Genomic DNA, 18,902 nt, shown 5'->3' with positions numbered 1-18,902 from the left:
TTGGTCCGTGGTTGAAAGGGGACAGTGGACACTGGAGAGCTGCCTTTGAATCACAAAAGATGGACCATGAATGTGGTGATTTGGGACCAATAAACTTCAGAGCAGCACGGATAGCTGCGAGTTCTACAGCCGTCGATGATGTAACGTGAGACATGTTGAATTTGATAGTGACAGATTGAGCAGGAAGTACCACTGCTCCAGCTGAGCTTTTAAAGAAGACAGAACCGTCCGTGTAAACGTGGGTGCGTTCGTTGTGTTTTTCATGTAGGAAATGAAAGAACGGTTTGTTTGAGGCGAAAGATGACATCTCCGTTTTCTTTTTGATGCCGGGAAAAGCAAGAAGGGCCTGGAGTGGATGCAGGTACCACAGCGGTAGAGATGGTCGTGCTGCAGGTGTGAAGTTTGACGGCAAACTTCCGTGGTTGGCGGCAATAATTCTGCTAAATGCTGAACGAGGTCGAGCAGCAGGAAGGGAGGCGAGATGATGCGATGGAAGTCGGGCGAAGTGCCTGATGTGCATCCTTAAGAAGTCGACATGAATATACGTATTGATAGGGTGGTCATGCGCGATGGCTATTGTTGCTGCCGTTGATGCACACCTGGGAAGGCCAAGACAAATTCGCGGAGCTTGTGCTTGTACAGAGTGGAGGGCTCGGATGTTGGTCTTACCGGTTCCGCCTAGTACAGGTAAGCTGTAGCGTAGGAGAGCCAGGAACAGTGCGTTATAGAGTTGGAGCATTGCACTCACAGACGCAGCCCATGACTTTCCCGCAAGAAATCTGAGCACGTGGGTTATCATGACTAATTTCCTTTTTAGGTAGGAGAAATGAGGACTCCAGGAAAGGTCTCGATCTATAATCACTCCTAGAAAGCGGTGCGTCTTCTCGTAGGCAATTGGCTGTCCATTAATTCTGATAACGTACGGTTTCGTCGCTTTGCGCGTGAAAGCGAACATAGAGCACTTCTGGGAGGACACCTCCAAACCTCGTGCTCGAAGATAGCTGGATGTTAGTGTGGCCGCTTTTTGCAGTCTGGCGCGCACCTGTGGACGCGTCGCTCCTGATGACCAAATGCATATATCGTATGCATATATCGACACATGGACGGATTCTGGAAGGGTGTCAACCAGGTCGATGAGCACGAGGTTGAATAGAGTGGGGCTCAAGACTCCGCCTTGTGGTACTCCACGGTACGTATTGTGTTGTGATGATGCACCATCCTCTGTTTGTACAAAGAATGACCTGTCCGTCAAGTAGCTGAATATCCATCGAAACACAAGTCCACCTAGGCCGACAGCGCCCAAGGGGTCCAGGATGGCTCGATGTATTACGTTGTCATAAGCGCCTTTAACGTCCAGGAACATCGCCGCTAACAGTTTCCTTAGGCTTTTTTCGTGTTGAACAGACGAGACAAGATCTATGACGTTGTCTACTGAAGAGCGTCCGCGTCGGAAGCCTGCCATAGCGTCAGGGTATATCTTGTAATCTTCTAGATACCACTCTAGACGTGTCAGCACCATCCTCTACATCACTTTTCCTAGACAACTGGCCAGAGCAATGGGACGATAAGACGCAACATCTAGGGGTGATTTACCTGGTTTGAGCAGAGGCACAAGGTGGCTGGACTTCCACGCAGCTGGAACCACTCCTTCACGCCATGATTGTTGTACACGTCTAGAAGAGCATGCCGGGCTGTTTGACCGAGGTTGCCAAGAGCTGCGTAAGTCATCCCGTCAGGCCCAGGCGATGAGGAACGTCTACACGCTGCCAACGCCGCTTGTAACTCCTCGATGGAAAACTGATTGTCCATACGAGAATCCCGCGAAATTGGAACGTCAAGGGGGTCATGTACGGGGAACGAGGATTGTAGACCAGCAACCCTTAAACAGAAATCCTCCGCTACGTCGATCTCTCGGCGACCCTGACAGAGAGCCAGGCATTCGAAGAGGTGGCGTTGTTGTGGTGATGTTCGAAGACCGCGCACCGTTCTCCATATATGTGGTAGCGGTTTATGTGGTTCAAGGAAAACACAAAAGGTATTCCATCTTAGAGAGTGCAGGGAGTTGATCCGACGTTGGATCTTCTTCTGCATGCGTCTGGCCTCCCTTAGGTCGTAGATGGACTTGGTGCGCCTGTACCTCCGTTCCGTGCGACGGTGAATTGCTCGAAGCCGCTCCGATTCTGCTTCGAATTCAGAAAACTTAGGAATAGGCCTAAAAACTCTTGTGGTCTCTCGAGCAGCGTCGTTAATGAGCTCCTCGATGTTGCCAGGTGGACATAGTTGGATCTTTTGGCAATTCTTCTCCATGAGCAACGTGTATTTAAGCTAGTCGATGCGTTGAAAAACTGTGGTAGAGTCTGACTTGTGTATGCCATCGATTTTAACGTAAGTTGGAACGTGGTCATTACGATGTGTTTCGTTGTCCGGAAACCATTTCACACTGGCACTGAGGCATCTTGGAACAAAATTTAAGTCCAGGCAGCTACTGTATGTCAATCCCCGCAGAAAAGTGGGCCTGCAGAGTTCATGGTCCGACGCGAAGGATAGTACATGTCTTCCTCGACAATCCATCTTCAAGCTTCCCCATAGCGGGTGATGCGCATTGAAACCGCCAGTAAGAATCCATGGTCCAGATGTCGTGGTAAAAAATTGTACTTAGTCTTGCGTTGTCAAATCGACTCGAAAGTGAAATGTAGGTACCTCTCAGCGTGAGTGAAACGTTCTTGCATTTTATAGTCGAACATACGTATTGATTGTCGTCATCAGGTGCCACTGGGTGTAAAAGATAAGTGAGATCACATCTGACGTAGACGATGACTTTGCTGCGGTCAGTACATGTAGCAGACATGAAAGCTTCATATCCTGATAGGCGGATGGCGCTCTCGATGTTTGGCTCACAAATGACAATGATTGGAAATTTCTGCTTGAAAACAAACGGACGAAAGTCCGAAATGCAGGATTTAAGGCCTCTGACATTCCACTGAAAGATGAACGCTTCCTTGACTTCTTTAAGGAAGGAGTGCTGAGGAGCAGCCATGGTGCTTCTCAAGACCGAACAGTACCGGATTCAGAGCATTCAGTATTTCAAGTGCACCTCGAGCCGCCGGAGTGTGTATGGCAGTCAGTAGTACTCGTAGCGTGTTCATAAGGGCCCGTATCATGTTGACAACTTGTTTGTCGTCGTCTGGGCTGCTGTCAGAAGGTGAAGCATAATTCGGCGAGCGTACTACATCTTGCTGCTCTGCTGGTTGGTCTAGCCTTGGCAACGGCGGCCACTCCCCACATGAGGCAATGTTATTGGGACTTTCTGCTTAGGAGCCTCGTTGCTAGTATTGCTAGTTGTCTGTGGAAGTTTGTGGACTGTCAGTGGACGCGGTGCATCCTTAGCAACAGCAGTGGCTTTCCTAGATCTCCGGCGATGTGAATGTCGACGTCGCACTTCAGCGGCAGCCTCTCTGTGCGACGAACCATCTCTGACCATTTGCCTCAAGATTTTAGGCTCATTTTCACACGTGGGCAATTCTTTGAAGATGCATCGTGAGAGCCTTGACAAGTGGCGCACTTCTGGTTTTCTGCACGACATGCATCGGAGCTGTGCGACCCAGAGCATAGTGAGCACACGGCACCATTTGTGCAAACCGCACTAACGTGCCCTATCTTTTGACACTTCCCGCACTGAAGCGGCCTTGGAACAAAAGGCCGTACTACGTGTCGGAAGTGCCCGACCTTGACATGTGACGGTAGGCTGCCTCCTTTAAATGTTAGCTTCACACAGTGCGAATTCCCTAGGCGAGGGGCTTGCAATATGGCGATTCCCTCTGTCGCTGGCTTAATGAGTATATGCAGGTCTGCATCGCTTATGAAATTATCGACGTTATACACCGCCCCGGCCGTAGAGTCACGATCGTCTTGTTTGTAGCTGCGTACGTTGACGCTATCCAGCACCTTAACGTTACTCAGAACGTCTAGTGCGCTGCGGTTCGTGACATCTATGGCGAGAATGTTCTTTCGGGCGTTGATCCTTACATCTTTGATCTGACCCGGAACAAGCGCCTCGAGCGATACAGGTGTAGCTTGGCGGTTGAGCCGGTTTAGATTGTCGCTGGAAGCCACAGGCACGAATAAAATTGTGTGGCCCGATGGCTTTCGCCTCGGGAGCACAGTTGTCTTACTTGTGGAAGGAGATGTCCTGACGAGTCTTCTCTTCGCTTTGCGCTTTGCTAAGGGCACGAAGTCAAAATAAATAAGAAGATAAACAAACGAATACCTAAAATCGACGAAGTTGGTTAGTGTTACATCAAACTTGAAGCTTTGAGTTATCTGCACTAATTCTTTCCTTTTTTTATTTCACTAAAAGGCAGAGTTGGCTGCAGAACCACCTGGTTGTTTTTAGTTAAGTATATGAAAACTGTTGTATTATAGTAAAAAAAAAAAGGCCCTAATATTCTTCGTTGACATTGCTTCTCCATAACACGGTTCGAAGTTTCAGAGAAACTTGATGTCACAGAACACCGGCGCTGCGAAATCGCCCGAAAATCATTATTATGTTTACGACCATTTCTTTTGTTAGAGAGAGATCACCATGAATTCTCTTTGACAAGAAGTTGACTACAGTTCTTGTACTGCTATCGTGTCGAACCATTAGCACATTTGTGAAAGCCATTGAGACATAAGGTAACTGACACAAGAAAACGCCATACTGGGCAGAACCCTTTTGCATTATCAAAGTGTAAAGAAAATGACGCCATTACTTTCCACCTTTATCCGTGCTGTAGTCTTAGACATAGCTTCTAAGCATCAAGGTTGCATTTGTGAATCTAATGTGACACCAGGGGCAGTAACGTGACTAAGGGAACCTTGCTAACATGTCACGTAATCTATGCCACACATTTGGTGAATAAGCTGGCATCCATTCGCAAGTGCCGCTGAGGGGCATAATTTAAAGATGTTTAAAATTATGACAAACAACCCTGTACGCATAGCCATATTTTTGCTTTCATAGTTCAATAGAAAAAAAGTAGCTAGAACTACAGAGAGAGAGAGAGAGACACGAGAAAGGCAGGGATGGTAATCAGACGCACGTCAGTTTGCAACCCTGCATTGAGGGAGAGGGGATGAAGAGGTGAAAAGAGAGAAAGAAGGGAAGAGAGAGAGCGAGCACCAGATGTACCGCACATGTGAGGATGCGCTTCGAGTCTATAAACGGACGCAGGGACCTGTAGACTTGAAGTAGACTTAGCAGTGGCCTCGTTAATTCCTGTGCACACGCTAGTTCTTATTTATTGATTGATTCAATTCATGTACATCGCAGGTTTCGATTTGGAACACTGCGCGAGGTGGTTACAGTAATATTCAGAGTTTGTTTTGCAACACTAATAACAAAGACAACGGAAAAACAGGGAATACAACCATTGCACGGTAACGTGAAAACCGGAATATAGACCGAACCTTTAAAAAAAAAACACACACACACAATCCCCCTTTCCCTATTTTCCGTCTCATATACCGCTCTTTCTTTCCCGCTTCATACCGGGGTTCTTTCTTTTCGTTTTTTCTATATTTTTTTTAGAATTGCAGTTTGTGGGGTCGACCTATACTATGGCCCGACCTATTTTCCGGTTTTTATGGTACTTAGAGTGACGGAAATAAGAAGTACAAATCCAACTGGTATAGCAGAGTTTGCACAACAGAGACAAATGATCACACATAATTTTTTGTAGTAGGTAGCACATTACTTGGCGTCCGATTATTACGCGATATGCGTAATTTGAGCCGCGAGACATGTTCATATGTCAAAAAAAACGTTTTGTAAAGGAACTAAACATAGCTCATGGTACTTATTTTCGAGAACACGGTAGGCAACTAGTACAACGAGCTTTTAGGAATCATTAGTGCGCAGTGGATTCCCTTAGTATAGATACAAAAGAAAACACTAATTAGCGATTTTCTGAAGGTTTTGCGGGTCGCGAACGGTAACGATGTTTTACTGATAGGCTACTCCACCAGCACGTCGAGAAACAAGGTCCTATTTTCGCTTCTTCCGTTGCTTCCCTTCAACCATATAGCTCAATGCTTCGGTTTAACCGAAAGCCAACAAGCCCAGCTTTCTTTATCTTATTTTATCTTATTTTTGCTTTTGCTTCTTAATTTTTTTTTCGGGGGGGGGGGGGGCTCGTAGTGAACTCACCTTCGCGGAGGTGGGACCCGCGCGGTAGCTCCTCAGGCGCACCATTCCCTCGGTGTGCACGTACGCGCGCAGGGGAGAGAGCGACGTGACGAGCACGAACACGCGCAGGCTCACCGGCTGCCCGTGCACCAGCAAGGGGGCCGACAGGGCCTGCTGGACCACAGCGCGCCGCGTCGAAGCTCTGCGATGAAGGGGGGAGGAGGAGGAGGTGCAGGGAGCACGCGTTTGCAAGGAAACGCCCCTAAACGTGGAGTCAACCGCGTACAACAGCAACAATAACGACTAGGACAACGACGATGACAACGATGATGGAGATGATGATGATTTACACCTTGGAAACTAAATGAGGGCGTAAGTATGTCTACAACTCCCACCCTCACATCCTTTTTGGGTCTAAGGGTGTGCGTTGCAGAGCGATTTACAATTTTTCTTCACGTTTAAGGGCGTAAATTATTTCGCAGGTGTCGCTGCGTCAAGTGGCACGGCATGCAAGGGAATAGAAATGATAAGATTTATGCCGTTATGATTCGCGTGCACACATACGACTTTCTGTGTGATCGTGAATGTATGTAACTAGCTGCATATATACCTGCGACATACGCAGACTTTCTTTCAAATGCAGTTTTTCGAGAACAGCTTTCGCATTTGTGTGGGAGTATTTCTTCTTTCTTTTTTGCTCTATTGCGGTCTTGACTAGTATACTATAGTTTCTATACTTTTATTCAAAAGTTTCGATCTTATACTGTTTAAAATATAAGCGGAATGGAGTAGACGTCGCCAGAGTACGGCGGCATAGCGCCTCCTATTTTTGCGTTAATATATGTGTAAACTATACATACATGCATGCGTTAGAACAAGCTATTCATAAATAAGAAATGTTACGTCTACTCAGATACCGACAGGGTATGCGCGCTTGAATTCGACACTGTCGGAGACGCAGCTGATAACTCTAGTCAATCTACACTCTCTAACGCTGACACGCCTTCATCCTAACACTAGCGTTCGGAGAAATTCAGGTCATGGCGGCTCATCATTTTCATTTTCAAACGTGAGAAGGATCCTCAGCAAGCGTGATGCTTTGCCCTCGGCCTGCGACGACTGTGGGGCTGATGTTGTAGTTCTAACAGAAACCTGGCTGTCAGCGAAGGTTGCTGATTCCGAGTTGTTTGACTTGGACAAGAACAACAATATTTATCGCTGTGATTGTGACATGAAGTCTGGAGGTGGTGTCCTTATCGCTGTAGCCAGTAATATTATATGAAGCAATGTCCCTGTAACCTCTGCTTTAGAACTTATTTCTGTCTGTATTAAGCTAGGACGTCAATCAATATTGTTGTGTGCATTCTACCACCCACCGAATAAAACTCTGCATTTTGTAACCAGCTGCATGACGCATTGAACAGCTTAGTCATAAGGTACCCGTCATATCCGTTATCTCTGCTAGGCGATTTCAATTTCCCAAATATAAACTGGTCCGGATCCGCTCCTGTTCTGTTGTGAACAGGTATGTTGGCGCACCAAGCGCACCAACATACCTGCTCATTGGTGCGCGTATCGAGACATGTTGTCTTATCTTATCGCACTCTTATCGCACTGCTGTTAGGGAAGCCAAGCATGCATTCCTTAATAATACGCTGCCGTCACTTCTCTCCAGTAAGCCGACAATGTTTTGGAAGATCGCTAAGCCGATCAAAAGAGACGTCATATTATTAAAGAGTCCGAATGATGACGTCAGGCGTCCTGAAGAATGTTGTACTTTGTTAAATAATGCATTTGTTTCAGCTTCTTCGAATCCACTTTCAGGTCGGATGCTGTATGTATGTAACCGCAATTTTTTTTCCAATGAATTCGATTGCGATTGATTCCGTGGGAATAATGCGCCTAATTAGGAAACTGAAATTGTCTTCATGCTGCGGTGTTGATGAAATTAACTACAAGTTTCTAAAGAACACAGAAGTGTACTGATCTATTTTTCTGTCGCATATTTTCACCCAGTAAATTCAGTCTTCTGCACTGCTGTTAGATTCGAAAGTGGGGAACGTGATCTCGATCTTTAAATAAGGTAACCCCCAATCTCCTCTTAACTACAGACCGATATCCTTAACGTCAATTCCTTGCAAACTACTAGAACGTTCAAGGCTTGCGTCTTTTCTTGAAATCAATTTTTTCTTTAGTCTTCCCTGGCATGGTGTCCGCAAATTCTTCTCTTGCAAAATGCAACTATTGTCTTTCACCCACAGCATTGTTTCTGCCTTAGACAGCGGATCTGTTATTGACTGCATTTTCTTAGATTTCGCTAAAGCCTTCGACAAACTTCCTCATCAACTGCTTCTCCTTAAAATTAGCACATTAAATGTAGATCCTAACATCCTCAGGTGGATCGAATGCTTCCTTGCTAACCATTCTCAGTTTGTGTTAGCCAATGACTGCACCTCACGTCCTTGTAGGGCAACATCCGGCATTCCGCAAGGCTCTGCTTTAGGCCCCTTATTGTTTCTCATATACATTAATGACCGTCATTTAATTATTTACTGTATCGAGTAATAACAAGTTCAAACGATCCTTGTATTCTTCAATCTGACCTTAACGCTATCTCCAACTGGTGTGATAAATGGCTAATGACTTTAAATGCTATCGAATGTAAAAGCATGATAGTCTCGCACCAAACACTCCTGTTTGTTATGGTTGCATTATTAACCAAGATCAGCTTTATCAAGTTTCTTAATACAAATATCTTGGTGTTCATACAACTAGTAACTTCTTATGTAACTTGCACATTGATTTCATCACCGCCAACGCAAATCGTACTCTTGGATACTTGCGTCGCACTTTCGCTCCAGCCCCTTTACATATAAAACTGGTATTTTACCAAACTCTAGTCAGGCCTAAACTTGAATACGCGTCGGCAATATGGGATACAGCTCAACACACCTTAACTGACCTCATCGAATTCGTACAAAACCATTCCGCTTGTTTCAGTACCTCCAACTATCATCGTACATCTAGCGTTTTCTTAATGAAATGGAATCTTACCACTACCAGATCTACTTCACCGGCGAAAAATTTCTTGCCTGGTCTTGCTTGATAAAATCTTCTTATTTTTCCCATCACTAAAAACCGAACTTCTTTTCCATCCTTCCCACGCATCATCTCGCCCTGACCACCATTTTAAGGTCGCCATCCCCTAATGTCGCACTTATGTTTTCTTCGACTCATTTCTGCCAAAAACTTGCAGCGAGTGGAACCGCCTTCCCCCTTTCGTTGCTTCAGCTGTGGACGTGCCATCTTTCAAATTAGCACTTACTGACTACCTGATGTAATAGCACCACTACTTTTGTTTAAAACTGGCACTCTGTACTTTTGTATATGGTTTTATTTATATTTTTTATGATAGCACCAATACCTTTGTATAGAAAACTGCACTGTGTACTTGTGTATCTGTGTCTATTTTTGCAATGTACCAACCCCCTCTCTAACGCCCTTTCGGGCCTGAGGGTACTGAAATAAATAAATAAATAAATAAATTTGTTGTTGGAAACTGCTTCCCAGTCGGTTTTCTTTTTTTTCAATTAATCTAATAACCACCATTCTCCCAAAGCTTCAGCAATCCATTATCATCATCAGCCTATTCATGTCCACTGCAGGACGAAGGCTTCTCCCTGTAGCAATCCATAGGCTGGCCAAATGGCTTAAAAGTTTCACAAAATGTAGCACTGTGCCTAATTACTTCGCACGAAAAGTTAGTCTCTGAACTTCACTTGTAGATCTTAAAACTTGCAACCTGTCAAAACGTGGATTATTAGCGTGTTTCAATATTGGCTTACAAGCTTTTGAAGAACGCCATTCAGATGCACTTAACTACAGCTATAGCAGGCCAAAAAATCAACGTGTTCATCGAGATCAGCGTCTCGCGGGATCGCAGCCCGGCCATGGCGGCTGTATTTCGATGGGGACGAAATGCAAAAACACCCGTGTACTTAGATTTAGTTGCACGTAAAAGAACCCCAGGACGTTCCAAATTTCCGGAGTTACTCACTACGACGTCCTTCATAATTAGATAGCGGTTTTAGCACTAAAACCCCATAATTTCTTTCCTTCTTTTTCTCTTTCTTTTTTTCTTTCCTTATCTTTCTCTTTCTTTCTTTTTTCTTTCTTTGAGATTGTGTGTTGGTGCTAAATTTACGAATACTTGGCCGCATGACATCCCCGTTCAAAAACTTATCACATACCAAATAGCACACACATCTATTTGCGCACTACGTTGGCGTGGGAACAAATATTTTCCTTGTGGTCAATCATTGATTGATTGATTGATTGATTGATTGATTGATTGATTGATTGATTGATTGATTGATTGATTGATTGATTGATTGATTCGTGCTCGAACGTCCCAAAGCGACGTCGGTGTTGCGAGCCATGCTGTAGTGGAAGACTCCGGATTAATCTCAACCCCTCGGGCTTCTTTAACGCGCCGCAAATGCACGGTACTCGAACACTCTTGCATTTCACCTCCGTCGAAATGCGGCCACCGCGGCTGTGAACCAAAGCAGTGAATCCGTAAATTTTCCAACGTGTAACACGCGTGATTAATCTAGTACATAACGTGATCGTAACACGTATGATGACGTGTAAAAGTTCGAGACGCCCTTGCGCGTGTATAACAATAAAACGCGCAGTTGTTGATGCGTTGTTGATGCGTTCCCCTAAGTCCTCAATGACACCCAGAAATCTAATAAACGAGAGAACGAACATCAGAAAAAAAAATAAGACAACAAATTTTGCGGACAAGCCGGTATAGTACAGCGCTGGCGGTCTTTTACGCGCGGCGTTTTACGATCCTGACTCGTCCCTTCACGGGTCACGCTACACTGTGTGTAACGTGTAGACGGCTACACGCCGGCTGAGTTGTTACTTTGCTTTAGAGATGCGGGGTATTCGGTGACACTTGCATAATGGAAAGTGCGAAATACTGCTCCGCGCTAGCGCTTTTACGCGCCAGGCAAGAGCCCAATGCATGCACGCGGACGGTGACTCCAGCTCTGACAAGAGCGCTTGGGAAAGAGCTCTGCTATACGGGATAAATGCGGGCCTTTTTTGGGGTCTAGGGAAGTGAAACATTAATAAATGAAAAAGAAGGAGGCGCAATCGAAAATTTTTCCTTTCAGAAACGAAATGTAAACGACGCTTAGATTATCTTGGACCCTTGTTGCGTTTCGCCTGCGACACGTGGTTTTGCCGGCGCGACTGCGGCGGGGCGGCAGACATTTTGGCCCGATCGTCGTCGCCGCAACGCTCTTCGCCAGGTGTTTCCAGGCGCGACTGCGGCGATGCGACCGCAAAGGGGCACCCTCTCCTTCCAGTCATTGTGCCCGAACCAGGCGATGCGAAAGCAGGGATCATCCTCTCATTACAGTCATTGTGCCCGACCGGCAGCGCTACGACAGGGTGCTACGACATTGTGCTCGACATGGTGCTACGGCAGCGCTACGACAGTGTGCGTCACCATTAGCCCATTGTACATTCACGTGCTCGTCTTTTGAGGGGTTCCTTCTTGCCCTCAACTGCGAGAGTATAAAAACAGCTGCCCCCGGACGCCAAAAGGAGGGCTCCGATTTCTTCTGTTGAGTGAAGTGCTCTCCCGTCTCTCTACTTCGGTCAAACCTGACCGCCAACTCTTTGCGATGTTAAAATAAACAAGTTGTTTTGTTGTTACCAGTCGACTCATGCTTTGCCGGGACCTTCGGATGCTTCCAGTTGTACCCCAGGCCGCCAGGCCAACGCTACCCTTGGGGCTTGCGACCCAGGTACAACCACGGGCGTCAGCGCCGAGTTCCCAACAGATCGTACCAGCGGTGCGATCCAAACATCTGGTTGGCAGCGGTGAGATCACCTCCGACTTCAAACAACTGTCTGCCAGCGGTGAGATCGCGACAACGGAGGCCAGCAGCGAAGAGATGCAGTTGACTGTATGCTGAACAGCTCAACGACGATCCGGGAGCAGTGCAACGAGCCCTGTGTGATGACTGGTTGCCTGCAGCGGAACGACTGCGCGGGATTCCTGCCTGCGAGGTGCAGGTGGAGAATGCAGGTGGAGCGAAGTCCGGACCATCGACGAAGCACGAAAAAGAAAAGTGTTCGAGTAAAATTGTGGCATTATACCTGCCTTATGGCGTCATGCCGCGTGTGTGGAAGCGAGGATATAAACACCGGTAAACGCAGAGATAGACTCACGCTAACACCACGCAGAGTGCCTGCTTGCGATTTGGACGCTACGCATAAGCAAAAGAACGGGTTGGAGGTTTACACTCACTGCTGGATGCGAGCTCTTCCCAGCGGAGTGAAAATGTCCAGCGCCTCGGGGGCGCTCTCCTTGGCTCCGGGGGCGAGCGGGGTGAGCAGCCAGTGGGCCGAGTAACCCAGAGCGTCGGCCACGTTGACGAACTGCTGGTACTGGCTCGGAAGCACGAAGCACAGGGGAACCAGCGAAGCCTTCATCACGCCTGCACGCAGTCAACGCAGAGGTAAAAGGTCAAACAGGAAAGGGCAAGCGATGGACGCGGAATGACGAGAATCGTTGCCAGAATTGTCTTGTACAGGCGAACTTCAATTTGAGACAGAAGCGGCTTGCACGCAGCCCAAATAGAGCCAAGAAAGTGCGACTAAACACATTGCAGGAAGGGCAAGCGTAGCTTGGCGTTTAAAAGTAATTTTCGCCTTTGTTTTGTGTTGTTTGGGCTTCGATGTACTTATAGAAAGTTTCATGCGAAACGAAAGTCTTGTGCTGTGTCACCTCCTCAAGCGCTGTTTCAGGCAATAAATTAAAGTGAACTGACAAAGCGACTAAGTATTCTCTCAATGAATGGAGTTTCTTAAGCGAGCTCGAATAGAGATAGAGTGAGGGAGAATATTGGTGTTACCAAAGCGTGCGTCACGAAAATAGACTGACGTGCAAGAGCGCAAAATCAGCTCGAAATAAAGGTGGTCATATGTCAATTTTAGTTTTTTCTGCCTTTCGCCCTATATATATTTCTTACCGCACTCTCCCAAAGCTCTACTCTGTCTTCATTTAGAAAACTCGACCAGATATCGGGTTTAGTTCACGACCAAGCCTAAGCGAATGGCGTCAAACTGTGAGTTCCCTTAAGTTTGTCTCTTTCATATCACTAATCATTTTAAAAGAAGATTAAAGCAAAACTTATTTTACCATGAAAGCTGACAGTATTGCGAATAGCTATCGATTCACACAGTCGTCATCTGTCACGTCCCCACCCCGTCACGGCACCAGGTTCGCCAGGAAAGAGCGCTTCCTTGCCGATTCTTACTAAAGAAAATTCACGCAGAAACTCCTGTGGGAATTGCCTAAGAATGCGTAGCCATTGTGTCACTTGGTCATATCCATGCAGCCGGGCGTCATTGTCAATGTTATGAAACTTAATCCCGCCAGTAGAATCTCGCCAGCACTGCAGAGACACGAACTGCGGCGTACTGCGGCGCAAGGTGAATTGATGATGCAAGCAAACTACTGCAGGTTGCGGTGCCAGGCGCGCTGATGATGTTCCGATCATTATAAGTCGTTATCGCTCTGAGCATCTTATCCATCCGCCTGGAACCATGATCAACCGTGATGAACCGTACTCCGGCGGTGGCTGCCTATGGCGCGGCCACGTGGGCCCTATCTTGAAAGCGATCTGCGATGGGGACAGACTGCACCACGTGCTGATAGCTTCGTGTGCCCTGTGTTCTTGTCACTTATATTGCATTGAAGCGAGACGTGTGGGCCCTATCTTGAAAGTGATCTGCCATGGGGACACAGTACCCCGAGTGCTGACAGCTTTGTGTACGCTGTGTTCTCGCCTTTTAGTTCGCGTTGAAGCGAGATGCAGCACGAAGGTGAATTCGCTCGATGCTGCGGGTCCTATCTTGAAAGCGATCGTCTTACGTGATGGGCAGACGGACGGACGGGTTACCTCGTTGGGTAGGCATAGGAATGCATACGCATTTAAAACTGGACGTCAGCGACGTTGACCCATGCTCTTAGCGTCGCCGGCGCGTACTACGTTATGCCGTTACATTTACGTTACATATGTTATTATTTCTTATGATCCACCGATCACAACGGGTTGATCGGGATGAGAATGCAGGTGGAGCGAAGTCCGGACCATCGACGAAGCACGAAAAAGAAAAGTGTTCGAGTAAAATTGTGGCATTATACCTGCCTTATGGCGCATGCTGGGGCATCTTTTTTTTTTTTTTTGTAGTTGCTGACTGCCTGTTTTCGCAAGGTGTGGCAGGCACATTGGCGCGTAGGAGTGAGCTGGCGCATGCCAGCGCGCGATAGAAAGCGTACGTGTATTTAGGGTTTAACAACTATCTCACGGTCTACCATCCGGGTACCTTCGTAAACAAGGTCTGGAGGTGACGTGGGAAAAGTGCGCAGTGATGGTATTTACCCGGAAGCCAGTGTCTACATACGGCATATCAATCAACAGACAAATGATATCGTCCAGGGGGAGTCGCAGGTTCTTGGATGTTGTGATTGACAGAGGCTTGTCCTGGACTCCTCACGTGAACCACGTGAAAAAGCGGCTGATTGCTATATGTCATCTGTTCAGGTTCCTTGCAGGAAAGAACTGGGGTGTGTCCACACAATCCATGTTACAGCTCTACAGGGTGTTGTTTGTTGGGTTCCTCCGGTACAGCCTACCTGTTATATCCAACTCCTGCAAGACCACTTTGCCTACAGTTCAAAGCATTCAAGCCCAAGCTCTGAGGATATGCCTTGGGTTACGACGCAGTGCGTCAACGGCTATTGCCATTGCTCATGATTATTCAATCACGAGGCACATCGCCGTCGAGACAATGCGTGCACATGTCGGGCACATTGTCCGGTCCCCTTGCCACCACCTCGCCGCGCTCACCATGGAAAGACACCGCACGTCATTTAGCACAACTGTCAGTGCATAGCATGCTTCGCTTACATCGGGGTAACACACCTGCGGCCAGGTCGGTGTCTCCTCCATGGTGTTTGTGCCGTCCTGAAGTGCACCTCAGAATTCCAGGACTTCATAAAATGTCAGATCTACCACCCTCATGCACTAAAAAAATTCTTTAAATGCGAGGCTTAATGCCCAAGGGCATACAGGTGGGTATAGGATGCGAGCGAATAAGATTAATTAAATGAATGAAAAAAATATTTGTAGATCTAATAAAGTCCGGAAGGGATCGATAATGTGGTCCCTGCGTACAAGCCGTGTAGTGGCTACGACTATGCGGCGAAAGTCCCACTGCTGCGAGGTACCGGAGCCTCGTCGGTTTCAACGCAGGGCAAACCCACAGCAGGTGGTGGATGTTAGCTTCAGCCTTGCGTGACTTGCAGACTGGACACCCAGGGCTGGCGAAACTATAACTGGCAAAAGTGCGGCCACTTCCGAGTCACGGCAGGAGTGAGGGCAACCCCGACCCGGATCCTCCGAAGCGCAACCTCCTCTGCACGGGTAAGACCGCGGGGAAATGTTACCGCACACGGAGGTATGAGAGCACGTGTGCGGCACCGGAAGTGCTCCTTTCTTATTAAATTGAGGGTGGCATCATCTAGGTGAAGGAGCTGAGGTGGTGACGATGGAGAGGTGGCTAAACGGGTCGCAGAACCTGCACGGCTTTGGAAGCTGAGAAGGTCGCGCGGGATCCACTCGACAGATATTTGCTGCGGAATGCGTGCCGCCAGAAGATGGATCTGCTGACATATTTCAAGGCTGCGACTGACGCGTCGCATGAGCCGCGTCACGTGCAGGACACCGGTGCGGATGACAATGTGCGCCGTGGGGATCACGGGAAAGGCGGCCACAGAGCACATCGCTTCTCGAGCAGCAGGGAGCTCGGCACAAAAGGAGGAAGGAGGTTCTTGAAGTTGAAATCTGGACGTTTTATTCAGCGCAGGTGCTCAAGTACAATAAAGTGCAGTGGTCGTTTCAAAGTTCTGGGTGCTTACTCTTGTTGTACGAGAGATAAAGTAGCCACGTACACATCTATACTGACGGACGGACCACATCAACCAGTTCCAGGGGTGCTGTGTTGATACCGACATGAGGAGTAACACTGCGATTCAAGGCGTCACATGTCACGACGTCCAGGGCTGCAGAACTCGCGGCTCTGCGCAGTGTGCTTCAATTTATTGACACAGAGAGTCCCGGTACGTGGGCCGTGTTTTCAGGCTCGAGACCGGCTTTGCACAGCATGCAGTCAATTCTCAGATGTGGAGCTCACGAACAGCTAGCATACGAGATCGCGAAACTTCATCGCGACGTCGAACAGAAAGGCCACAAAATTATTTTGCAGTGGCTACCTGGCCATTACAGGATCAGTCGAAATGATCAAGCAGACAAAGCTGCCCGAGAGTCACATCAAGAACAACGCAGCTTTCCTATTCCTCTTTCCGGAACAGACGCTGCAAGACAGCTTCGTCACCTGGCACGCAAGCTCTCTTCAACAGAGTGGAACACCCCAATTATAAGGCGCAACAGGTTGTACGAACTGAACCCTTCGCTCCAACTCCGACCTCCAACCGGGCTTCACCGAGTATTCATCGCTTCATCGCTTCTATTCCGGCTGTGATTGGGAGTGCCTTTCACGAAGGCGTGCACTACTTTGATCGGAATGGCCGCCAGTGCTTCATGCGACGTCTTCGGCGTGGAAGAGAACATCAAACATTTATTGTGCCATTGCCATCGATTTCAATCTGAAAGACAACATTATCTATCGCATTGCGACGACTGGACGATCGGCCGTTGTCTGTGCAGGGGCTACTTGAAAACCGTCCCTATCAGTCGTCGGCCCACAAAGCTATGAAGGCACTTTTGCCTTTCTTGAGGGCGACTGGCCTTTGTGAATGCCTTTGACTCGCCCAGGCCCTCCGCGTGCGTGCGCGAGCTCACCGCGGCTTTCTTCCCCTCCCCTCCCTCTCTCTATACTATCTTTCTATTCGCTCTTTCCCGTCCCCCAGAGTAGGGTAGCCAACCGGACGCATTTCCGGTTAACATCCCTGCCTTCTCTCTTTATTTCCTCCTCCTCCTCCTGAACTATGTTGGAGTCAAACGGTACATCTACATCAACTATGCATCTTACAGACGACGTAGTAAACATGCTGAATATTCTATTAGGGTCCCCCTACATTTTCGAATAGAAAAATGCTTTATTTTTATTTTATTTTTTTCACTTGAGCAGTATTTTCAAAGGAGACAACGACAAAAAACGGTCCAATAGAACCACCGAATTTTCGATTTGAAAGAATCCGCCTACTCGTTCAGACGGTTGTTTTTCATTATTCGAAATGTCAGAGTGACCGAAAGCGATGTCTGCAAAAGCTGAGCAAAGCATTCTTCCCGTCTGCTAGCAGACTTATTTCTAGTTTCTAGATACTTAGACTTATAGAAGGCCAGCAATACATTCATACAGAACGGAAGCCAAACGCACAAATTACGCCACTAGTGTGTTCTTTACTTCCCCGCTTGCCATGCGCACTTTTTTATCGTAAGCTATATCGGGACCGCATTCGATCAAAAGGTACTACGCCTTTCTCTAACATTGCCCCAAGTAAGAGAGAGAGAAACAGTTCGACACAGCGAACAATTGGCACAACATCATCAAAACGACGGGGAAAAGAAAGCGTGGGCACACGCCCGGCACGCTTGGAAAAAGAAGCTTCAACTGTGACACTTATCTCTCTACGAAGCGAGGAGCGCGCTCGCTCGGGTGTGCGGCTTCAAAAGAAACCGCCCACAACTCGCTCAGTGCATTAGCTTATTGAAGAGGCGCACACAAAAGCGGCCCGTGTTCGGAGAGAGGGCAATATCGGCAAATCGACTCGGCGGGTGGCGCCCCCCCCCCCCCCCCCGCATCGAAAGCGTGGCCGTGTCTCCCACGAGAAGATTGTTACGGCGCGACATTTGCGCCATCCTTCCAATGGGACAGAAGGTTCGGCGTTTTTTGCGGCTCCTTGCGTCCCGCGTGTTGCTGGCGAGCGTCCCTCTTTCCCGAGCACTCTTATCGCATTCAACGCATCTCTCGAACAGTTTGCTCCGCGAAAAATGCATCACGGTAATTGTCCCCAACATATTCTTTTTAATCTCTTTGTAGCGATCTGACCTGCAACTAAATATAGCAGTCGAAAAAGCAAGCGTCTCCCTGCAAGGCGCGCTAAACGATGTAAATGAAAGCTGAGTGCAATCACTGATTGCTGTGGTAGAGATTGCGAGTAGTTCGTCTTTGGTACAGAGATATGTTTGTTGCCTTGTCTTTATTGGTGGACGCGAAACAAGTAGGGGCATAACGATGCGCTGAATCGACGCACAAAGCCCAACAGCTACAGCGGTGAGTTGGTTGCGGCGAAAAATGTTTCCCTTTAAGTGACAATCATTAAATGTACTTTAGTCTCGAATTAACGAGGCCTTTCTTCAGACGCTATAGGTCATAAAAAGGTAGTAAAATGACTAATTTATTCATGTACGCAAAAAGTAATTCATCGCTACTTCACGCTATCTCGCTCATATTTCAGCGCATGTCTCGCGCGAGCATACCGTTTTCAGCATTCGATCAGAAAATACAATTCCAGTGCGGAACAATTTGACCTGCCAGTAAATGGTATTCAGGTGCTCTGTGTCTCTGCAAAGCGCATTTAGCAAAGTAGAAAAACTGAGCGCCGTCACTGATTGCTGTGTTG

At 47.5% G+C, this 18,902-nt stretch overlaps 1 protein-coding gene across 2 annotated transcripts in view; it reads right to left on the bottom strand.

Moving 5' to 3' along the window:
• The window catches only part of LOC142585164 (cadherin-like and PC-esterase domain-containing protein 1), a 182,256-nt gene that overhangs the window by 63,387 nt on the left and 99,967 nt on the right, over window positions 1–18,902 (bottom strand). For both annotated transcript variants that reach the window (XM_075695700.1, XM_075695701.1), the window contains exons 7-8: window positions 12,498–12,687; window positions 6,188–6,368 (exon numbers count right to left, since the gene is read on the bottom strand). In XM_075695700.1, coding sequence (XP_075551815.1) covers window positions 6,188–6,368; window positions 12,498–12,687 — 371 coding nt within the window. The remainder of the gene's footprint in view (window positions 1–6,187; window positions 6,369–12,497; window positions 12,688–18,902) is intronic.

This window comes from Dermacentor variabilis, chromosome 6, assembly GCF_050947875.1.
Source record: "Dermacentor variabilis isolate Ectoservices chromosome 6, ASM5094787v1, whole genome shotgun sequence".
NCBI classification, from domain to species: Eukaryota; Metazoa; Arthropoda; class Arachnida; order Ixodida; family Ixodidae; genus Dermacentor; species Dermacentor variabilis.
This window is presented reverse-complemented; position numbering and strand designations above follow the sequence as displayed.